We start from the raw sequence: 20,534 nt of genomic DNA on the forward strand, positions 1-20,534 counted from the left end.
GAAGACTATATATAACGTTACTATTAGAAGATGTTCTAATACACATGCATTAGTAACGTGAGCTGCATGCCAAGGGGTATACATAGCTGTAGCCAGTGAGCTTATCTGTTACATAAACTGCAGAACTGATTCAGCACTTTTCCTGTAATAAGAAATGTGTTCAAGGTTTAAAGGGGAGGGATGAAGAGGAGACAGGCAGGAAGCTGCTACACGGAAATTTCTCTTGCCTTATGAACCAAAGAAAGTACTAAGGTTTGGATGAAGGTATGACAAGCACCAAGTAAGTGGTAAGCACTGGAGGTCAGCTGTCCTTCCATGATATATGACACTACATGCTGTGCACGACATGACTAGGAGTTTCAATCTTGCATAAACATACCACTCACTTAAGTGCATGCATTGATTTAGCCAGTGAAGCAGAATTGTAGATGAATTGTATTATTGTTCCTGTTGGAGGGGGCGATCATATTTCCTGTGTATTTGGAAGATCCTGAATGAAGATGAACAAATAATTAAGCATCTAGTTCATGCAGATCCAGAAAATGTACTATTTACGGTATAGCACAGTGCATTTACAGGCGATATAAGCTCTGCAATAAACCAGATTACTCAGCTAATCAGAGATCGTGTAAGGTAATGTAGCCTGAGAGAAGAAATGATGCAGCATCTGTGGTGTAGCCCTGCTGCAGTGATTTTATCGGGAAAGTTAGGCTCAGAATCAGGAACACACCTAGAAGGGGCTGCAGCAGTAGCAGTCGCTATTGGGCCCAAAGGTCCCTGTGCCACATAAAATATACCACTATTATATATGGCACAAGGTAGGTAGGGGGTACCTATTACAGATTTTTCATTGGGGCCTAGATGGTTTAAATTATGCCTCTGCTCAGAATACTGATAGATAATTTTTCTGACCCTGTGTCACATATATTAAACCTCATATTTTGAAAAATTATTTCTGTACCAGTAGTTCAGATGGTAACTCCAATTTTTTAATATGATATAAATGAGAGATGCAGGATGCACCTCTGTGACCCACTCTAATGTGGAGAAGAGTAGTCTCCAATCTCCTTGCCAGCTGGTGATGTGACTGCTGGAATGTAGAGGTGCCCATGGGTGCAAGTGTGCCCATCTGATTCCATAAATGCAATAGAAATGAAGAGAGCTATTCTAACTGCTAGGATCCAGACTGATTAGACAATGTCCTGTATCCCCTTTATATGGCTAGTAGGTGAGGCTGAGACCTACACCTGATGTGGTGAATTGGGGTCTGCTGACCCCCTTAACTACTTCCTGGTGGGATGGATGCAGAAATGGAAAGGAGGCTGTGATGTTGTTATAAGTATGTTCTGTATGTTCTGTTCTGCTTACTTATTCTGCTTTGTCTGCCTAGCAACAGTGAGGTAGTAATGGAGGAGGAGCTGAGCTTAGGGGGAGGAGTTGTTAGACAGGGAGCCATGATGGAGCATGGAATAAAGTGTTCTGATCTACAAGAGTAACCATCTCATAGTGGACTTATTCCAGAAGACCTCCATCCTCACTACAACACTACAATTGGCGACGAGGATTAAAAAATAATCAGCTAAAGGTATTTCACTGCTACAGAAAACTGTTTACAAGACTGCAATCCTAGCACCAGCCATGGCCTGCTTACCCTCCTTTGCTGTATTTGATGTGCACCAGCCCCAAGCAAACTTGGCAGCATGCTGGAATAAATGGCTGAAACGCTTTGAGATATTCCTGCAAGCAATAAACATTACTGACAATGCAAGAAAGAAAGCCATGTTATTACACTATGCAGGGGAGCAAGTCTATGATATCTTCACAACTCTGTCCAATACAGGGGAGGACAGTGACTATGAGCTAAGCAAAGCAGCACTAACTAAGCATTTCTCTCCATACATAAATGCAGCTTTTGAAATTTTCAAGTTTAGACAGTCAAAACAGTCAGCAACAGAAACCATTGATGAATATCATGTCCGCTTAAGACAACTTGCAGCTTACTGTGAATTTGCAGATATAGACAAGGAAATTCTGATGCAAATCATACAAGGTTGTGTGTCCTCTAGGTTAAGGAGACAGGCACTCAGAGATCCCACCATGACTTTAGCAAAGCTACTGGACATTGCACGTATTCATGATGCAGCAGAGAATCAAGCTAAACTTATAGAGAACACAGACTGTATACCAGAGCAGCCATCTTCTGTAGCAAAGCTCACTCAGAAGCCACATGTGCCTCACACACAGGCTGCAGCCTGCTACAACTGTGGAGGTCCTTATCCTCATCAGAAACCATGCCCAGCAAAGGGAGTAACTTGTCATAACTGTGGGAAACAAAATCACTTTGCAAAAGTCTGCAGATCAAAATCACAATCTTCTCTCTCTGCTAAACAAGCCTTGCCACAGAAAGTTCAGGCAGTGCAGTCAGTGCCCCCTGTGGATGAGCCCAGCAGCACCCATTTATTCTCAGTGACTGAGGGGTCTCACAATGTGCATGCAATGTCTAATCCCAAACAAGTCATCTTAATACATGGCAATCCGGTGGAGACACTGGTAGACACAGGGGCGTCTGTCAATGTTATTAGTCATGCCACTTATAGCCAGCTAAAGAACAAACCTGCTTTGCAATGTACTAACCTGAAGATATATCCTTATGGTTCAGCTACTGCATTACCCCTATGTGGCAAATTTCAGGCATTACTAACGGCTGAAGGGAAATCCATCACAGACACTTTCTATGTAGTGGAGTGTTCTGCAGACACTCTTCTTAGCTGCAGTAGTGCGGTATCTCTGGGCCTAGTGAAACTGGCAAACAGTGTAACACACTCTTCTGTCCAAACTATTATGCAGAAATATCCTCAACTCTTTCAAGGCATAGGAAAGCTGAAAGACTTTCAAGTGAAATTACACATTGACCAGTCAGTCCAGCCGTCAGTTCAACCTCACAGGCGCATCCCATTCCATGTCCGCAAGCTAGTGGAGAAAGAGCTACAAGACCTGGAGACAGATGATGTTATTGAACGTGTCGAGGGCCCAACTCCCTGGGTCTCACCAATTGTTGTTGCGCCTAAACCTAAGCAGCCTGGTAAAATCAGGTTATGTGTGGACATGCGACATGCCAATCGAGCCATTCAAAGAGAAAGGCACATTACGCCTACCATTGATGATATTCTCACAGATCTAAATGGTGCAAAAGTATTCTCAAAAATTGATCTAAAATCTGGTTATCATCAGCTTGAATTGCATCCAGACTCCAGATATATCACAACTTTTAGCACTCATGTCGGTCTAAGAAGGTTCAAGAGGCTGAATTTTGGCATTTCATCGGCTGCAGAAATCTTTCAGAATGTTATCAGGCAGGTTCTTTCAGGAATACCTGGAGTCCTCAATGTTAGTGATGACATCCTTATCTTTGGCACAACCCAAGAGGAACATGACAATCACCTAGAACAAGTTTTTCAGAGACTGCAAACCTGCAATTTAACTGTTAATCCATCAAAATGTGAGTTCAACAAGACGTCATTGAATTTTTTTGGCTACATTTTTTCTGAAAATGGTGTTTCTGCAGACCCTGAGAAAGTAGCAGCCATAACCTCTGCTAGCCAGCCACAAAATGTCTCAGATGTTCGAAGTTTTCTTGGTCTGGTCACATACTGTGGACGATTTATACCTGATCTGGCTACTGTTTCTGAACCCCTACGACAACTCACTAAAAAGGATAAGTCGAAGGCCACCAACGCACCTCAGGGACTATGTTCTGCAGTAAAATTTTCTTTTTAGTTCGGACCTTTTATTTATTGTCCATTTATAATGTTTGCATTTTATTTTAATTTTTTTTTTATAAGAAGGGGAGAGATGTGATGTTGTTATAAGTATGTTCTGTATGTTCTGTTCTGCTTACTTATTCTGCTTTGTCTGCCTAGCAACAGTGAGGTAGTAATGGAGGAGGAGCTGAGCTTAGGGGGAGGAGTTGTTAGACAGGGAGCCATGATGGAGCATGGAATAAAGTGTTCTGATCTACAAGAGTAACCATCTCATAGTGGACTTATTCCAGAAGACCTGCATCCTCACTACAACACTACAGAGGCCACATGTGAAAGCATGCTTAATTATTTCCTGTAAATGCCATGGAAGTGAATGTAAATAGCTGTATAAGAGGTCCTGTCACTGAAACCCCAAGAAACACAGTGTTTGGTTATCTCTGGAAATGCCACAGAAATGAAGGAAGCAGAAGCACACATGCTCTACCATTACTCTGTTTGATGAGTGAGAATAACAACTGCACCAAAGCTACTGGCAACCAAGGGAACAAGGCCCCTACTTAGCTTGCTGCAGCAAAAAAAAAATGCTGTGGGAAATCCACAGTAGCAACACAGCAGTTTTTCCTGCAGCACTTTTCACAGAAAAACTTTCTGCTTCAATTATACCTTTATGGAAAGGTTTCCTTAGGTATAATAGGTGCATCAGTTTTGGAAATCAAAGCATGTCTGCTGCATGTATTTTTCTGCACTGTAAAACGCTGCGATTTTTCAGCGGCATTTACGTCATGTGGGGCTCAGCCTAAGAATCAGCCACAAGGAACACCATAGAGGGAAATGTTGAAGCGCTGAGATATCATATATCCGTAAATATCCTAGCATGCAGGTAAAAAACAAACAAACAATATTCTGTATTCAAGCAAAAATGTTGGACCAGTTTACCAATATGTCACTAAGATAACAAGACATAACCATACCCAGGTTGCCAAACACCCTGATCGACATGAATGAAAATGAGACAAGTTCGGTTCTCAGGGGGAGATATTGTTGCATCATTACTTCTTAAAAAGTTCCATTCCAAGTATCTTCATTCCATTACTAGCTCTTCTGGGGACGCCCTGTAATGAGAGTACTGTTACTTATCTGTCCCAAATGTAGTATCGTGTGGTTCCAAAACCACTCACATATGATATCACCAGGGTTTTTTAACCATAGCTCATTCAGCAGTTTAAACAGGTTGTGTTTTTCATTCTTAAGTCTTGTGATCTTCTACAAATTTCCAGTAGATATGGTTGGGAAATGATCACAAAGTACATGTAAGCATGTCTGGGATAAACACAGCTATTCTTCGATAAAAGCACATAATGTAAGGACAGACTACAGTAGATGGACCATATGATCTTTTTTAAACCATTGATCTTCTATGTTTCTTATCATAAAACATAACAAATAATACTGAAAATAAGAACCACAAAACTGTACTACGGACCATCCATAATATGTCACCTATACAGATGTAGGGGTCCTCATTGTTTATGGAGTTTTTGTGCCAGATTTGAAGCAAACCCAGAAGATATAAACTGTAGTTTACTCCATCAGACTCCATACATTTGGAGTTATTCTCCCCTAAACAATTTTTTTTCCCTAATGCTAGGTTCACACTAGCTCTCACTATACGTTCAGGGTTTTCATCCCCAAAACCGCTTAAAAAATACTGAGAGAATTATAGTTATAGTTCTGCGGGTAACTACTGTTTAAGTGGGTTAGCATTCCATTTATCATGTCTCCGAGCGGACCCAAAGAACATTAAGTCGAATATTAGTGCGAATCTAGCGTAAAATGAGAATTTCACTGTATATACAATACTTACTGGGGCCTGTACACAGCAGATGAAGATTTTCCATCTTAGTACTAAAGAGTATATTTTTTTGCTATAGTTTGTGCTGCTGTCTTAAAAAAAAAAAAAACAAACAAACATTTATTTTAGCAGTTTCCGATATCTGCAAAGATTTTGCCATAATAGTGGTAAAAGTCAGTAATTGTCAATAGAACCATAGGGAATATTTTATTAGAGTAGTTCATTATGCCATGGTGTAATATGAATTTTTTCATTTTTAGTAAATATGTTTTTCTATATTTCAGAAAGAAATTATGAGCTCACCCGTTCAGTGTTCCCCTATCTCCCGTGTGGTAATCTTTGGAGGCACACATGGAAATGAGATGTCAGGTGTCACTTTGGCCAAACACTGGCTTAAAGATCCTTCAGAACTGAGAAGGAAGACATTTATGGCTGAACCATGCCTTGCAAATCCCCTTGCTGTGGGTAAATGTGTGCGGTACATTGACAGTGACCTTAATCGCTGCTTTTCAGAAGAAGTATTGAGGTGAGCCTATTGTATTATTTTACATCTTACGGCAAAAAAGTATCACACACATGCCAATATTACAGCTGTGTTTTGTTTGGAACTGTGATATAGAACAATGTAGAACCATATACATGATATATATATATATATATATATATATATATATATATATATATATATATATATATATATAAAAATCGGAGAAAGTAATTGGCTGGCTAAATCAGGTGACCTCCACTTTATACGAATGGTGGATTTAACATTCGGTTAATTTGAGACTGTGAACTATGTGACTGTGAGACAGGGATAGATGTACAGGCAGGGTTAGCTAGGGATTACCTTTATTTAGGTGGGAATGTCCTCACCCAGCTCTTTGGGGCTCTATTTGGTCGGGATCCCTGTCAGCTTGCGATATGCGGGAGCTGACTTTTTCCCATAGGAATGCATTGACCAGCATTGATTGGCCGAATGCCATACAGAGCACAGCATTCGTCCAATCAACGCTGGTTCTGTGGGAGGCTCGTCTGTGAGGAGGTGGAGTCTAATATCGGACCAGAATGGAGACTGCTGTGGATCGATCTTAGACTCCACCTCCTCCGGCAGAACCAGCGTTGATTGGCCGAATGCTGTACTTTGTATGGCATTCGGCCAATCAACGCTGGTTAATGCATTCCTATGCCGAGATGTAGCAGTGCTGGCCGTGGGCTCAGCTCAACTACTCCGGAGATGCAGCCGAGCTGAGAGCACGGCCAGCGCTGCTACACCGGAGAACCGCTGAACCCTGCTGCACACTCAGCACTGCTGCATAAGAGATGCGCTGAACCCTGCAGCACACTCAGCTCTGCTGCATCAGAGATGTAGAAGAGCTGAATGTGCGCTGAACCCTGCAGCACACTCAGCTCTGCTGAGATGCAGCAAAGCTGAGTGTGCAGCAGGGTTCAGCGCACACTCAGCCTTGCTACATCTCTGATGTAGCAGAGCTGAGTGTGCAGCAGGGTTCACATCTCCGGTGTAGCAGTGCTGGCCATGCGCTCAGCTCGGCTGCACAATGCATTCCTATGCTGAGATGTAACAGTGCTGGCCGTGCGCTCAGCGCAGCTGCATCTCCGGTGTAGCCGAGCTGAGCACACGGCCAGCACTGCTAAATCTCGGCATAGGAATGCATTGACCAGCGTTGATTGGCCAAATGCCATACAGAGTACAGCATTCGGCCAATCAACGCTGGTTCTGCCGGAGGAGGCAGAGTCTAAGATCGGTCCACAGCAGTCTCCATTCTGGTCCGATGTTAGACTCCGCCTCCTCACAGACGAGCCTCTGGCAGAACCAGCGTTGATTGGCCGAATGCTGTACTCTGTATGGCATTCGGCCAATCAACACTGGTCAATGCATTCCTATGGGAAAAAGTCAGCTCCCGCATATCGCAAACTGACAGGGATCCTGACGTAATACAGTGACTTGGGCGTGTTAGATGCCCCCAGACATGCTTCCCCTGCTGTCCCAGTTGCATTCCAGGGTGTTGGCATCATTTCCTGGGGTGTCATAGTGGACTTGGTGACTCTCCTGAGTCGAAGAGTGGGATCCCCTGAAGCGAGCATTTTTTCCCCATAGACTATAATGGGGTTCAATATTCGTTCGAATAGTCGAATATTGAGGGGCTATTCCAAACGAATATCGAATATTTTACTGTTCGCTCATCTCTACATATCACTTCAGTTTAAAGAACCATACAGGCTTTTTGCACTTGCATCCAGAGTTCTCGCCATTGACCTTAAGCTTCATTGAAATCTCAGTCTGTAATTGAAATTTCATGGCATTCTAAAATAATTTGTGTATTAGCCACATTAACATCCCCAAATGCTTTTCTTTTTGGGGTGGGGATGGGCCATTACCTGCTGCTGTGGTTTTTCCCAGAACACTTTTTTGCTGCGGGTGCTACGTTGGGGGTCTTAGCCTTATCAATAAAGCCCCACATTGCGGAAATGCAGCTTTTTTCCATTCCAAAGTCGCTATTACTTTGACATAACTTCAGCTGTGTTTGCCTTAGGAGGCTAGAAAGCTAATTTGATAGTTAGGTTTCTAGTAGCCATACACTGTTTTAAGCCAATTTGTGGTGTGGTTCATACTAAGCTTACTCGACCCCCAAAAAATCCTGAGGGGTTCTTCCATCTCTAATCATTACTATGTTGTTCTTATAGATCAGCGGAATCTGAAAGTGATCCATATGAATTTATAAGAGCAAGAGAACTGAATCAGAAATATGGCACTTGGCCACAACTCTATGATTTTTCTCTTGATTTGCACAATACCACTTCCAACATGGGGGCCACACTTTTACAATGCTCAAGGGACAGCACCTTGTCATTGCATTTAGCAAACTACCTGAAGGTGAGTGCTATAAAAAATGAGAACAAAAGGTGTATATAATATATCTGCTGGTAGCCTAGTGGTTGTGCCTAGATCTTGGTGCCTAAAGGGGGCACCTACTGACACAATTCCTCAAGAGTAGACAGGGTTGCCCTAAATGCCATGTTAAGTTTGGGGACCTGGGACCCATAGATATTGCATTGAAGTCAAAAAGTTTCAAGTTTATATGTACCGTAAAAGGTGGGGATGTGAAGCTAATTCTTATAAAACAATTTCTGTAGTATTATATGATATATTTACATTTCACCTCTATTTTAGAACAGCTGTGAGACTCAGTCTATGCCATGCTATAACTTCCTCATCGATGTACCAAAGAAGGACAACATTTACCTCCAGAATATAGGAAAACATTCATTATGTAAGCATTACCCTAATAAATTCATTACATGTATATCCTTTACTTTTCTAGGATTGAATCAGCCAAAAAGTGATATATGCATCCAATCTAAATGTCTATATAGAATGCATATGTATCCCCTTTTAGAAATGTGCTGTTACATAAAAGTGTTGGATGTGCTGATGTTATGGATAAAAATACACTGGTGTATATGTCTTTATGTATATATGTGCACATTGTGTGCACAGTATATAGAACAGAAGAGTATACAGAGTTAATGAGAAATTATAGACAACCGATAAGGAGATTTCTTTGCCCATTAAGCCCTTCAAAGACAAGGAACAGATGTGTTTTTTCTCTTCTGCCACCACTAAAGATGTTTCACTTGTCACCTTGGTTGCAGCAGCTCCTCCATTCCTCTGCCTGTGTTAGGATTTGGTGACTGCAGTAGCATCTCATCCTCCATTGGTAGCTGTGCAGTGTCAGGTATACCTTACCATGTGTTGTTCCAAGTTGCCGCAGGGGTGCACAGATAGGTGGAGGGGCGGAGCTAGTGATTTCAGACAATCAGTTGTCCTCTTCGTCCAGTTCCAAGGCAGCAATAAGGCTTAGTTCACACAGAGTTTTTTGGCAGCGGATTTTGACGCGTAATCCACCCCAAAATCCTTCTGCCAAAATGGCTCCCATTGACTTCAATGGGAGCCGCTCGCTTCTTTTTTCCACTAGCTAGTAGCGGTAAAAAGAAGTGACATGCCCCATCTTGCCTTGGATTCCGTGGCTGACTCAGCCGCGAGACTCCCTCCCGATTAGGCTAATTCATTCGGGCCTAATTCGGAGCGGAAGGTCATGATGGGATGCTGGTGCACTGCATCGGCATTCTGACGCGGCTAGCTGCCCGGTATGTTCACACGTGGAATCCATTTTCCGCCATGTGAACATACCCTAAGGATTCTCAAGCTAGCAACTCTTGCTTATTTGGTTAAGGACATAATTTTGAATTGTTATGCCTTTGAAGAGCAGTCCTTACTGGACCAGATAAGGGTTCATTCTTCATTTTCTACCTCCCCCTCATGGACTGAATGGAATTTTGTTGGCTTTGACCAAATAGCCAGAACAGTCATGTACTCTTCATCTTCCACATTAGTCAATTGTTACAGGCTGGACTTTGCTATCTCCAGTGCTTCTAATTTTGGCAGCTAGGTGCTTCAGGCAGTGTCTCAGTAAATCCATGCTTTTTATTATTGCTTTTTTGTCCCGTATATTTGTTGCTGAGGATGAAAAGAAAAGCTAAGATTGTCTCACTTGTAATTTTACTTTCCTTGAAATCCAAGGCAGCAGAAGGTCCCTCCGTTATGAATTTCTTTGCTGTATATTACACATTTGGTTGTTGGCTACGAGGGCCTTTATGGGCAAGGTAGTCACATCATTGGATGTCTTTATTTGCTAATTAACTCTCTATACTCTTCTGTTGTAGTAGTTAGAGGGCAAAACATGACCCATATATTTGTGTTGCCTCGGATTTCAAGGAAAGGAAAATTACAGGTGAGACAATTTTAGCTATTATATACCTTGAGACTAGAATCACACATTGTTTTAGTTAAAATAATTTGATACTCTCTTTGACCAATGAAAATGACAGGTCAAAAGCAGGTCAGATTACAGGTATCATTGTCTTTTTCTATGGACATGTAACAAGTAAAACTAGAGGGGTAATTTGAAGCTCATAGAAACGAGTGCAAAATGTGAAATGGGCCCACAACTTTAAAAAGGACCTTTCACCGATTTGGGCACAGGCAGTTCTATATACTGCTGGAAAGCTCACAGTGCTCGCCCATAGACGAGTATTATCAGGAGGGGAGGGGGCATTCCTCCCCGCTCACACTGTACAGCACGATAGGCGCTGCTGTTAAGAAGGACGTACCTGACAGACTGTCAGAAACGCCCTTCTGACTGTAAAGAGCTACGGTACCGGGACCAATAGCTCTTTACCCGGGGCACAGATCGGGAAAAGCTGACAGTGCTCTGAATTCAGCGCACTGTCGGCTTTCCAGCAGTATATAAAACTGCCTGTGCCCAAATCGGTGAAAGGTCCTCTTTAAGGGCTCATGCACACGATGTAACACAGCGCTGATTCTGACACATAAACTCGTGTCAGAGTCAGCACTTCAAAACAGAATCCCATTGACTTCAATGGGTTCCATTTAACGCGCGTAACACATTGAAATCAATGGGTTAAAAAGCCTCCCATTGATTTCAATGTGTAGCACACGTAAGACGGAACCCATTGAACTCAATGGGATTCTGTTTTGCAGTGCTGACTCTGACACGAGTTTAAGTGTCAGAATCAGTGCCGTGTTACATCGTGTGCACGGGCCCTAAGGCTGAGGCTCCATGTTGCAAAAACGCAGCTTTTTTTGTTGCAGATTTTGCTTAGTTTTTTTCCAGACAAAGCCAAGAATGGTTACAAAAGGAATGGGAAATATATAGGGAACACCTATACTTCTAGCTTCTGCTCAATACATCCCTGGTCTTGACTCAAAAATCTGCAACAAAATCTGCAACAAAACATCTGCGTTTCGACAATGTGAGGTGTGAGCTTAAATGGGGGTTTTTTTGGCCTCAAATCAAGTTTTCATACTGATGACCTATCCGCAGAATAAGTAATCAGTATGTCATCTGTAGGGGTCGAACTCCCAAAAACGGCACAGATCAGCTGCAGCACTCTCCAGATACCAGAAACTGCTAGTGGATGAGCACTGTGGATTTTGATCTTGAAAATCCCTTTAATGCATCATATATAGCATGGCCTTCTCATGTTAATATTTATGTCCTGTGTTATATGTAAAAGAGGCCTCAGGTGTCCACTGGATTTATACTCTGGAAGGTTTTTTTTATAGACATGGTGGAAGACGGCATTTTTCTGAGTTGCCTCCTAATCTAGCCCTTTTGTGATGCCATACTGCGCAAAAATGGCACCAGTCCCCAACTACCTTATATCAAGAAAAACAAAACTGCGTATACTTCTAAGTAGGGTACTGGAGATACTTTAGGCCTTATTTATATACAACAAAGCATAAAAATATTCTTCTCATACAATCAAATTGTAACTGTGATAGAAATAAATGTATGAAACTTGTACGTGTACAAACATAGTCACTCACGATCTTCTGTCAACCAAATCGAATGTTTTGTTATTTATTTTATTAACCCTCCAGAGGTCTGACCTAATGGGCTTCGAATGAGTTCTTCAGGCATATGTTACACCACACAACAATGATTTTGCTACTGAGAGAAAAATATGTGATTGAAACTAAAATGAGCGCCCTGATTCCAAATATGAACTTGGAATTTGCCTCACACGTCTAGATTTTAAGTTATACAAGCAAAGCTTATTCAGTTATAATATTAATGGATTATATGTTGGAAATATTCCAGTGGACATACCCAGACCTGTCCGACACCAAAACTTCACAGTTTCGTCATCAACACACCAAGTTAGCTGCATACTATGCAATGGAAAGCGATGTCTGTTTCTGTACTGATGTAAATGGTCTTATGATGGAGTTAGATGGTGCACATGTTCCTGATGAATGGAGGCTAATTGGAAATGATCAAATACTCATAAATGGAAAGTTTGTGCTGACCTGACAGTAGTAGCATTGCTGCTTGGCTTACAGTTATGGTACACAAAGCATATGTGTTTCTTGTGCCTACGGAACAGTTGTGATGACAACGATCATTACAAAATGAGATAGCAGCTTATTAGAGTTGAGCACACAGTTGGTCAGTACAATGTACGACACAAATCACTGGTCCATCCACTTCAAGTTTATCTTCCACCACTTCACATTAAACTTGGTTTAATGAAAAATGTTGTAATTGCACTTGATGGTAATGGAAATGGTTTCCAGGATTTGAAGGAGAAGTTTAGCACACTGAAAAGTGAGGGTAAAATAAAGGGCAGAATTTTTATTGACCCTGAAAACTAATGCAATAGCACATTCAGAACAAAACTCAACCCTCTGCACCTTGCAGCTTGGGATGTATTTGTGCTAGTAGTGAAGAACTTCCCTGGGAACAGCCGAGGTGAAAACTCTGCTGAATTAGTAGACATCACGCTTACAGCATATGAACAACTCGGCTGTCGAATGTCATTGAAAATGCATTTCTTACATTTCCATCATGACTTTTTCCCACCCAATTTGGGACACGTAAGTGACGAACACGGAGAGCGGTTCCTTAAAGATATTTCTAAAATGGAGAACGGATATCAAGGCTGCTGGAATCCCAACATGATGGGGGACTACTGCTGTTTCTTGCAATGGAAAAATATGACCATTCACAAATACAAAAGCAGATGCCTGAAGCACTTTTAACAGTCCTGGGCCTCGCTCCACTAACACTTTGAAACTGAAAAATGAGACTTTTTGAAATTTTGTTATTCCATTACATTTTCATACACTGTTTACTAGGAAAACTTTGATGTAGATCAGGAAATTATTGGAGTAAAACTTGTTCTGTTCAAAATTGTTCCAAATGCTTAATTCATTTAGGTATACTTATGCATAGCAACATTTACGGACGTGTTACAACAATTCTGGAATCCGCACACTTGATTTAGTATAGGACAAGTGGTTTTTGCCCAGTAGCAGACAAAAAGTGTTTTTTTTTGTTGCGTAGTGTTATTGATCACTCGTCTTTAGGATTGGTCACTAATAATAGATCTGCGGTGGTCCTACACCTGGAAACCCCACATATCAATTGATTAAAGGTCCTACAATGTTTATACCAGTGCTGTGGCATCTTCACTGCTTACCAAGCACAGTATTGTACATTGTATAGTGGCTATGCTTGGCATTGTAGCCCTAGTATGTGGCCAATGGGCATGATGTCACCCAAGGGGTATGATAACTAATACAATGCATCGATCGAATACTATGGTATTCAAAATACTCGTACTCGATCGAACACTACTAGCTGTTCGAAGTTTAAGGTTCAATGCAGAACCAGCGTTGATTGGCAGAATGCTATACATTCTGCCAATCAACGCTGGTTCTTCTCTTACCTTTCCAAAGTCTTCTCCGCGCCGCGTCCCCGCGTCTTCTTCCAGGTGGAATTCACTCTGCCTAGGAATCCGGCCTAGGCAGAGCCGACTGCGCATGCGCGGGCATACACGCGCATACACGCCCATGCGCAGTCGGCTCTGCTCAGGCGTCGGGCTGTTCAGCTTGTCCAGAGTGGACTATCCTCGAGATTCTACTGGTGAAATTTCAGCTGTCATCTACAGCGGACTACAGGTATGGTTCTTATTCTTCATTTCGGTAAAATCTACATGAAAAGCTCAATACTTACAGCACAGAGAATACTGAACAGAAGGTAACATCTTTGATACATCAGTTAGAAGCAGGCTTTATCAAAGTCTTGCCTTATATAACTAGCAGATACTTCGAGCACAGGTTACAGAAGTCTAGCAATCCCTGCACAAAGCTTGTGTGTGCAATGTAAAAACAGGACACATTTTTTTCACAATACATTTTTTTTTTTTTTTTATGTAGATTGTGAGCCCCACATAGAGCTCACAATGTACATTTTTTCCCTATTGGTATGTCTTTGGAATATGGAAGGGAAATCCATGCAGCCACTAGGAGAACATACAAACTCCTTGCAGGTGTTTTTTTTGCCCTTGGTGGGATTTGAACACCAGGACTCCAGCGCTGCAAGGCTGCAGTGCTAACCACTGAGCCACCCTGTGCCCCCTTTCACAATACATTCTAATCACCATACTATACAGTGCATGGAGCCAGAAGCAGATGGCTCTGTACCTTTTATAGTGGTTGGGAGCCAGTACTGCAGCTCAGCTCCCATTGACATACCTACTAAAATGTACTCCATTTTTTATTTCCATGTACAGTATGTAAGTATCTAAGACTTAGGTTTTTACATTGTAGGTTTAGAACTTGGACCTCAGCCTCAAGGAGTGACTAGAGCAGATGTATTATCTAGAATGAGAGAACTTGTGAACTGCAGTTTAGACTTTCTTGACCTTTTTAATCAAGGTAAGAAATTGCCTAATAAATTACATTTATATGGTGCTTTTTTGCTGATGAACTGTCATTTCTAATTGCAATAATGAGTAGTAAACTTTTATATGCATTTATGCATTTCACCTATATGCCATTTGAAAACCTTTGGTTTATTTCCATAGTATAAATGTGTTACTCATAACCAGTCAATCTTGGTTTTGTCTAAAAAAAAATGTTGAAAAACCTTCAACAAAATCTATGGTTGTAAATGTGGTGCATCTTTGGTACACATCCCAAGTGTTCTGTGTTTCTCTTTCCACTTTCTGCAAAACTGGGAGGTATGGGGTAGGGAGTGGAACAGACCATGTTGGGGAACACATAGAGCAACAGAAAACTGGTCTTTAATAAATTCCCTGCACTGTGTTGGATCACCCTAATGTTGATTCCTGAGGTCATACGAAGAAATTCAACATTTTTGCCTGATTTTTTGTTACATTCTAATCATGCATGTTGTTTCTTTCATACTGATTCCTAAAGGGAAGGAGTTTCCAGAGTTTGAAACTGATGTGTACAGAGTCTTGTCCAGAGTGGACTATCCACGAGATTCTACTGGTGAAATTTCAGCTGTCATCTACAGCGGACTACAGGTATGGTTCTTATTCTTCATTTCGGTAAAATCTACATGAAAAGCTCAATACTTACAGCACAGAGAATACTGAACAGAAGGTAACATCTTTGATACATCAGTAAGGGAGTCTGACAGGTAGTGTCCGCTCCTAGTGTCCGCTCAAAATCTGTCACGGACATTAGGAGCGGACACTAGCTGTGTCCGTGACACCTGTCATTCACTTAAATGGGCATCGGGTGCGTTCTTTTGCACTCCGTGCCCTTCCTTCCCTGTCCGCAAGTGAAGATGTCCAACTTCTCAAGCGGACAGGAAAACCCGACATGTAGGGTTCTTCTGTCCGCTTGAGAAGTCGGACATCTTCACTTGCGGACAGGGAAGGACAGGCACGGAGTGCAAAAGAACGCACCCGATGCCCATTTAAGTGAATGACAGGTGTCACGGACACAGCTAGTGTCCGCTCCTAATGTCCATGACAGATTTTGAGCGGACACTACCTGTCGGACACCGACGGTAGTGTGAACGCCCCCTTAGTAGCAGGCTTTATCAAAGTCTTGCCTTATAGAACTAGCAGATACTTTGAGCACAGCTTGCAGAATTCTAGCAATCCCTGCACAAAGCTTTTTTTTTTTTAAATGTAGATTGTGAGCCCCACATAGAGCTTACAATGTACATTTTTTTCCCTATCAGTATGTCTTTGGAATATGGAATGGAAATCCATGCAACCACTAGGAGAACATACAAACTCCTTGCAGGTGTTTTTTTGCCCTTGGTGGGATTTGAGCACCAGGACTCTGGTGCTGCAAGACTGCAGTGCTAACCTCTATGCCACCCTGTGGCCCCTTTCACAATACATTTTTATTGATTTTCTAATTTATCAAGACAACAAGGAATATGCGTTATGCAAAAGTACAGCACACATCACTGTCAATTTTCGCCTCTACGCTTTTTAAGTTCTTCTGAAGTACTGGAGCCCTACCACCCGGGCTCCGGGAACTGCGGTTGTCCATATTACATCTGCTGATGTGAATGAATAAATGTCCTCCTGATGAGGTCTGTAACGATCAGTGAAAGTTGTAGGGGCGAAATCTGAGGAGAAATTTAGGCTTACCTCCCTGTGTAACAATACCTGGGGGCTGTAGGGATTCAACGGCTTATTATTATTTATCTAATGGGAGCAGTAGATTATTAGGTAGACATGTGTGTGTGTTTGTGTGTGTGTTTGTGTGTGTGTGTGTTGGTGTTGGTGGTGGGGCAAAGTGGGGCCCTGGGCAAAATTAACAGTGGGGCCCCAAATGTTTAAATGTTGTACCTACTACCTAGTCATATTGTTAATACAATGCGCTGCACTGCCTATCACTGGTGTTTACTGGAGTGTTCCTAAGGTCTTTAAGGCCAGGGACCCCACATTACGAAAACACAGCGTTCTGACCACAGCAAAAACACTTAAGAAAAAAAAACGCAATTTTTTACAGTACCTGCAAAGTGGAGGAGATTCTGGCTAATCCCATACACACATTGCACAAAAAATGTAGCAACATCTGCAACAAAAAAATCAGATTTTCCGTAATGAAACACAGAGTTTATGGCAGCTGCAGAAAGTGCCAGCAATTGAACAAAATGTCATATCTTAATCTCATCCACAGCAGGAGTTGAGAGCATTACCACATGTATTTAATAGGGGGAGAAACTGCAGAGAAAAATGCAGCAAAAGCTCAATGAAAAACACTGTGTTTTCACTGCTTTATTTATCCAGTGTTGTTTTTGCAGCGTTTTGCTGTGCTTGGCCTGATCCTTATCCTTACACACACACACACACACACACACACACACACACACACACACACACACACACACACACACACACACACACACACACACACACACACACACACACACACACACACACACACCTATCTACACACATGTAAGGCTCACACAGTATATAAGACACATAATGTTAACACATATACACATCTATACATATTTTACCCAAAAATATACTTACATTTGGCCAAATGGCTGGGTGCACAGGACATGGAGGAAACTCACGTGCAGCTCTGTCTGGCAGTGGAGAAAGCAGCTATATTGTACAGGACTTCTCCCCTCACACTCCGATGCTGAGTAGGAGGGGGACGGGTGGCACAGGAAGCTATTATGTGAGGAAGCTTTTACAAGAAGCGTCTGCAGGCCCTGTATCTGCAGATAATTTCTCTGCTGCCAATGGTTTGTCCTAACAGTGGGGAAAGACTGGAGTCCCTAAGGATGTTGGGGCCCTGGGCAATTGCCCAGTTTGCCCCCCTAACGTTGGCCCTGTGGAGGGGAGGTATCTGACGAGAAGAGAGATATTTATCTCCGTCCCTGAATTTATATGATCTGCCTATATAGGATTGCTCCCATGTGATGCTGTATCTCCTATGCCGCCACAAATCACCCAGGCTCTAATCACAGGCAAGAGTATCAGAGTATCAGTGTCTGAAGTGAAGTTAGAATTTGGAGATTGAGGGAGCCAGTTCAGACCACATTACCAACTATTTGGTTAAGAATTGGATCCTTACCTCTATCATGATAATAATTCTATCAGACATTAGTTTGTTTTCCCTGGACAGTATACCTTTTGGTTCGGGAACATTTTATTGGTCCCCTTTACCATTAACTTAATTAACAGTGGCATAACTAAAGTCTTGTGGGCCTGGTGCACCTTTTTTTCTGGGGCCCCTGCACCCTCCCTACAGCGAATTCTTATTAGTGCCAGTTACGGGTGCTGCAGCAGCATCTCAGATACTTGAAAGGGAAACAGCTGTAGTACCCACAACTGCTTTTATCAAGAATACAGTGTGAGCAGCACAGTTCCCGGCATGTAAACAGCACTGGGAGCTTCATCCTGTGGGAAACAGCTGATCTACAGGGTCCTAAGAGTCTAAGCGATGTAAGAGATCAATGGGGTTCCTGTGTATTTACATTGCACAGCACCTGTTATCAGTGGCATAACTAGGAACGGCGGGGCCCCGTGGTGAACTTTTGACATGGGCCCCCCTGACAGACACCAATGCCGAAGACCTCGACTGACGCCCCCCTCCCCTCGCATTCCTGCATACACTGATAATACTATACTCTAAAACTAAAAATATCAAATTGATTCCGTAGAGTGTTTTTAACTGTTCGTAAAATCTATGATAATATACCCATCTCTGTAATGCTTGGAACATCTGGTGCCACCGTTCTACCTATGTGTCAGTAAGACTATTAGCTGATATTCAAATGTAGATCCTGGAGAGGTGGGGATGGTTATGTGATATAAACGTAATATATTTAAACAACTATTCATGTATTTTAACATCTAATATCTACATTATTCACATCTCCTCCTAAATTAGGACAAGGATTATGTTCCTTTGAAGCCTGGAGATCCTATCTTCACCACTCTTACCAGAGAAGATTTGCTTTATGATGGAGAGAAAGTCGTTTATCCAACATTCATTAACGAAGCAGCATATTATGAGAAAAAAGTAGCATTCATACTGACGGAAAAAGTCAGCTTTAAAGTTCCTGCTTTAAAAGTGGAAAATCTATCAAACTTTATTGAAAACCAAAAATAGTTGCCTGACGCTCCGGCATTGCAATAAATATAGAATATTTCATTGATGAAATATTTACATGCCAGATATGTTATGTTTCTTTTTTCAGTTCTGCTTTGTGCTAAATGATTGTATATCATGTAAAGGTATACTCATTCTCAGGTATATAAAACTGAAAATTTCTATGCAGCCTTTTATTAATAAAAGCATTGATTTACTCTTTTATATTTGCAAGGCCTTTGTTTTTTTCGCATTTTTATGACACTGACGATCTGAAGGATTTTCCAGGCTAAAAATCTTGATGATCAGCATTTTTCGGCAGGTGATACTCAGAGAATGTAGCACAAAGTTTATAGCTCTGTTTTGTTTGTAGTGTCCAGATCAGCTCCTATTTATTTGAATGGGATTTAAGCACCAGTGACTCTACCACTACAAAGAGAACAGAGCTGTCTGAGTCCTGCTCCATTCTCTGTGTATCAGCTGCTGAGAACAGCTGATTAATAGCAGTACTGGGTGCAGGGCTGGTTTTAGACAAATTGTGACCATGGGCAAAATTAAAAGCGGGTCCCTGCTTATAAACAGTGCCCCATATCAATAATGGCCCCCCCCATAAGTAACCTTTCACCTTATGAAATAATAGTCCACATTATCAATATTAGTCCTCTTATAAATAATAGCCCTCAAAGTCCTACAAGCAGGACTTTTCTCTCCACATTTTTCTGGCGGAAACCTGACAGACCCCATTATAGTCTAGGCGATCCACAGTAACCACTTTTTAAGTGGGTTAGATTGTCATTTTTCAGGTCCCCAAGAGGACCCGAAGAATGGAAAGCCAAGCGCTAGTGTAAAGCTAGCGTAAGTTTACTACAATTTTCATAAATTCAGGGACTACTGAATGGTAATATGTCAGACTAGTCTTATCTACTGCCTTTTACTGGCAACAAGTGATTTTCCAGCAATCCTATCTATTAATCCATAATCTATTCACAATGTCTTCTGACTGCCCACAAAAGCTAACCTTCTGAGCAGTGGCGTAACTAGGAATGGCGGGGCCCCGTGGCGAACTTTTGACATGGGGCCCTCCCGACACCGAAGATCTCGACCGTGTCCCTCCTACGCATTCCTGCGCGCTCTATTATGACCAATAGTGGACCCTGCACACAGTATTATGTCCCTTAGAGGCCGCTGCACACAGTATTGTGTCCCTTAGTGGCCCCTGCACACAGTATTATGTCCCTTAGTGGCCCCTGCACACAGTATTATGCCCAATTGTGGCCCCTGCACACAGTATTATGTCCCTTAGAGGCCCCTGCACACAGTATTATACCCAATAGTGGCCCCTGCACACAGTATTATACCCAATAGTGGACCCTGCACACAGTATTACGTCCCTTAGTGGCCGCTGCACACAGTATTGTGTCCCTTA

At 42.0% G+C, this 20,534-nt stretch overlaps 1 protein-coding gene across 3 annotated transcripts; it reads left to right on the forward strand.

Annotated features, from left to right (window-relative positions):
* The first annotated feature begins 185 nt into the window (after positions 1-185).
* Positions 186-19,133, forward strand: LOC142193767 (N-acyl-aromatic-L-amino acid amidohydrolase (carboxylate-forming)-like). 3 transcript variants are annotated; one of them, XM_075262771.1, is made up of 7 exons: positions 186-287; positions 5,898-6,139; positions 8,317-8,506; positions 8,804-8,903; positions 14,831-14,938; positions 15,443-15,552; positions 18,908-19,133. In XM_075262771.1, the coding sequence occupies exons 2-7, from the start codon at positions 5,907-5,909 to the stop codon at positions 19,127-19,129; spliced, it is 963 nt and encodes a 320-aa protein (XP_075118872.1). In that variant the 5' UTR covers positions 186-287; positions 5,898-5,906; the 3' UTR covers positions 19,130-19,133. The 3 variants fall into 3 exon arrangements, with proteins under 3 accessions (XP_075118872.1, XP_075118871.1, XP_075118870.1); XM_075262770.1 differs by having other exon boundaries at positions 186-280; XM_075262769.1 differs by having other exon boundaries at positions 189-264.
* The last annotated feature ends 1,401 nt before the right edge of the window (positions 19,134-20,534 follow it).

This window comes from Leptodactylus fuscus, chromosome 2, assembly GCF_031893055.1.
Source record: "Leptodactylus fuscus isolate aLepFus1 chromosome 2, aLepFus1.hap2, whole genome shotgun sequence".
NCBI lineage: Eukaryota > Metazoa > Chordata > Amphibia > Anura > Leptodactylidae > Leptodactylus > Leptodactylus fuscus.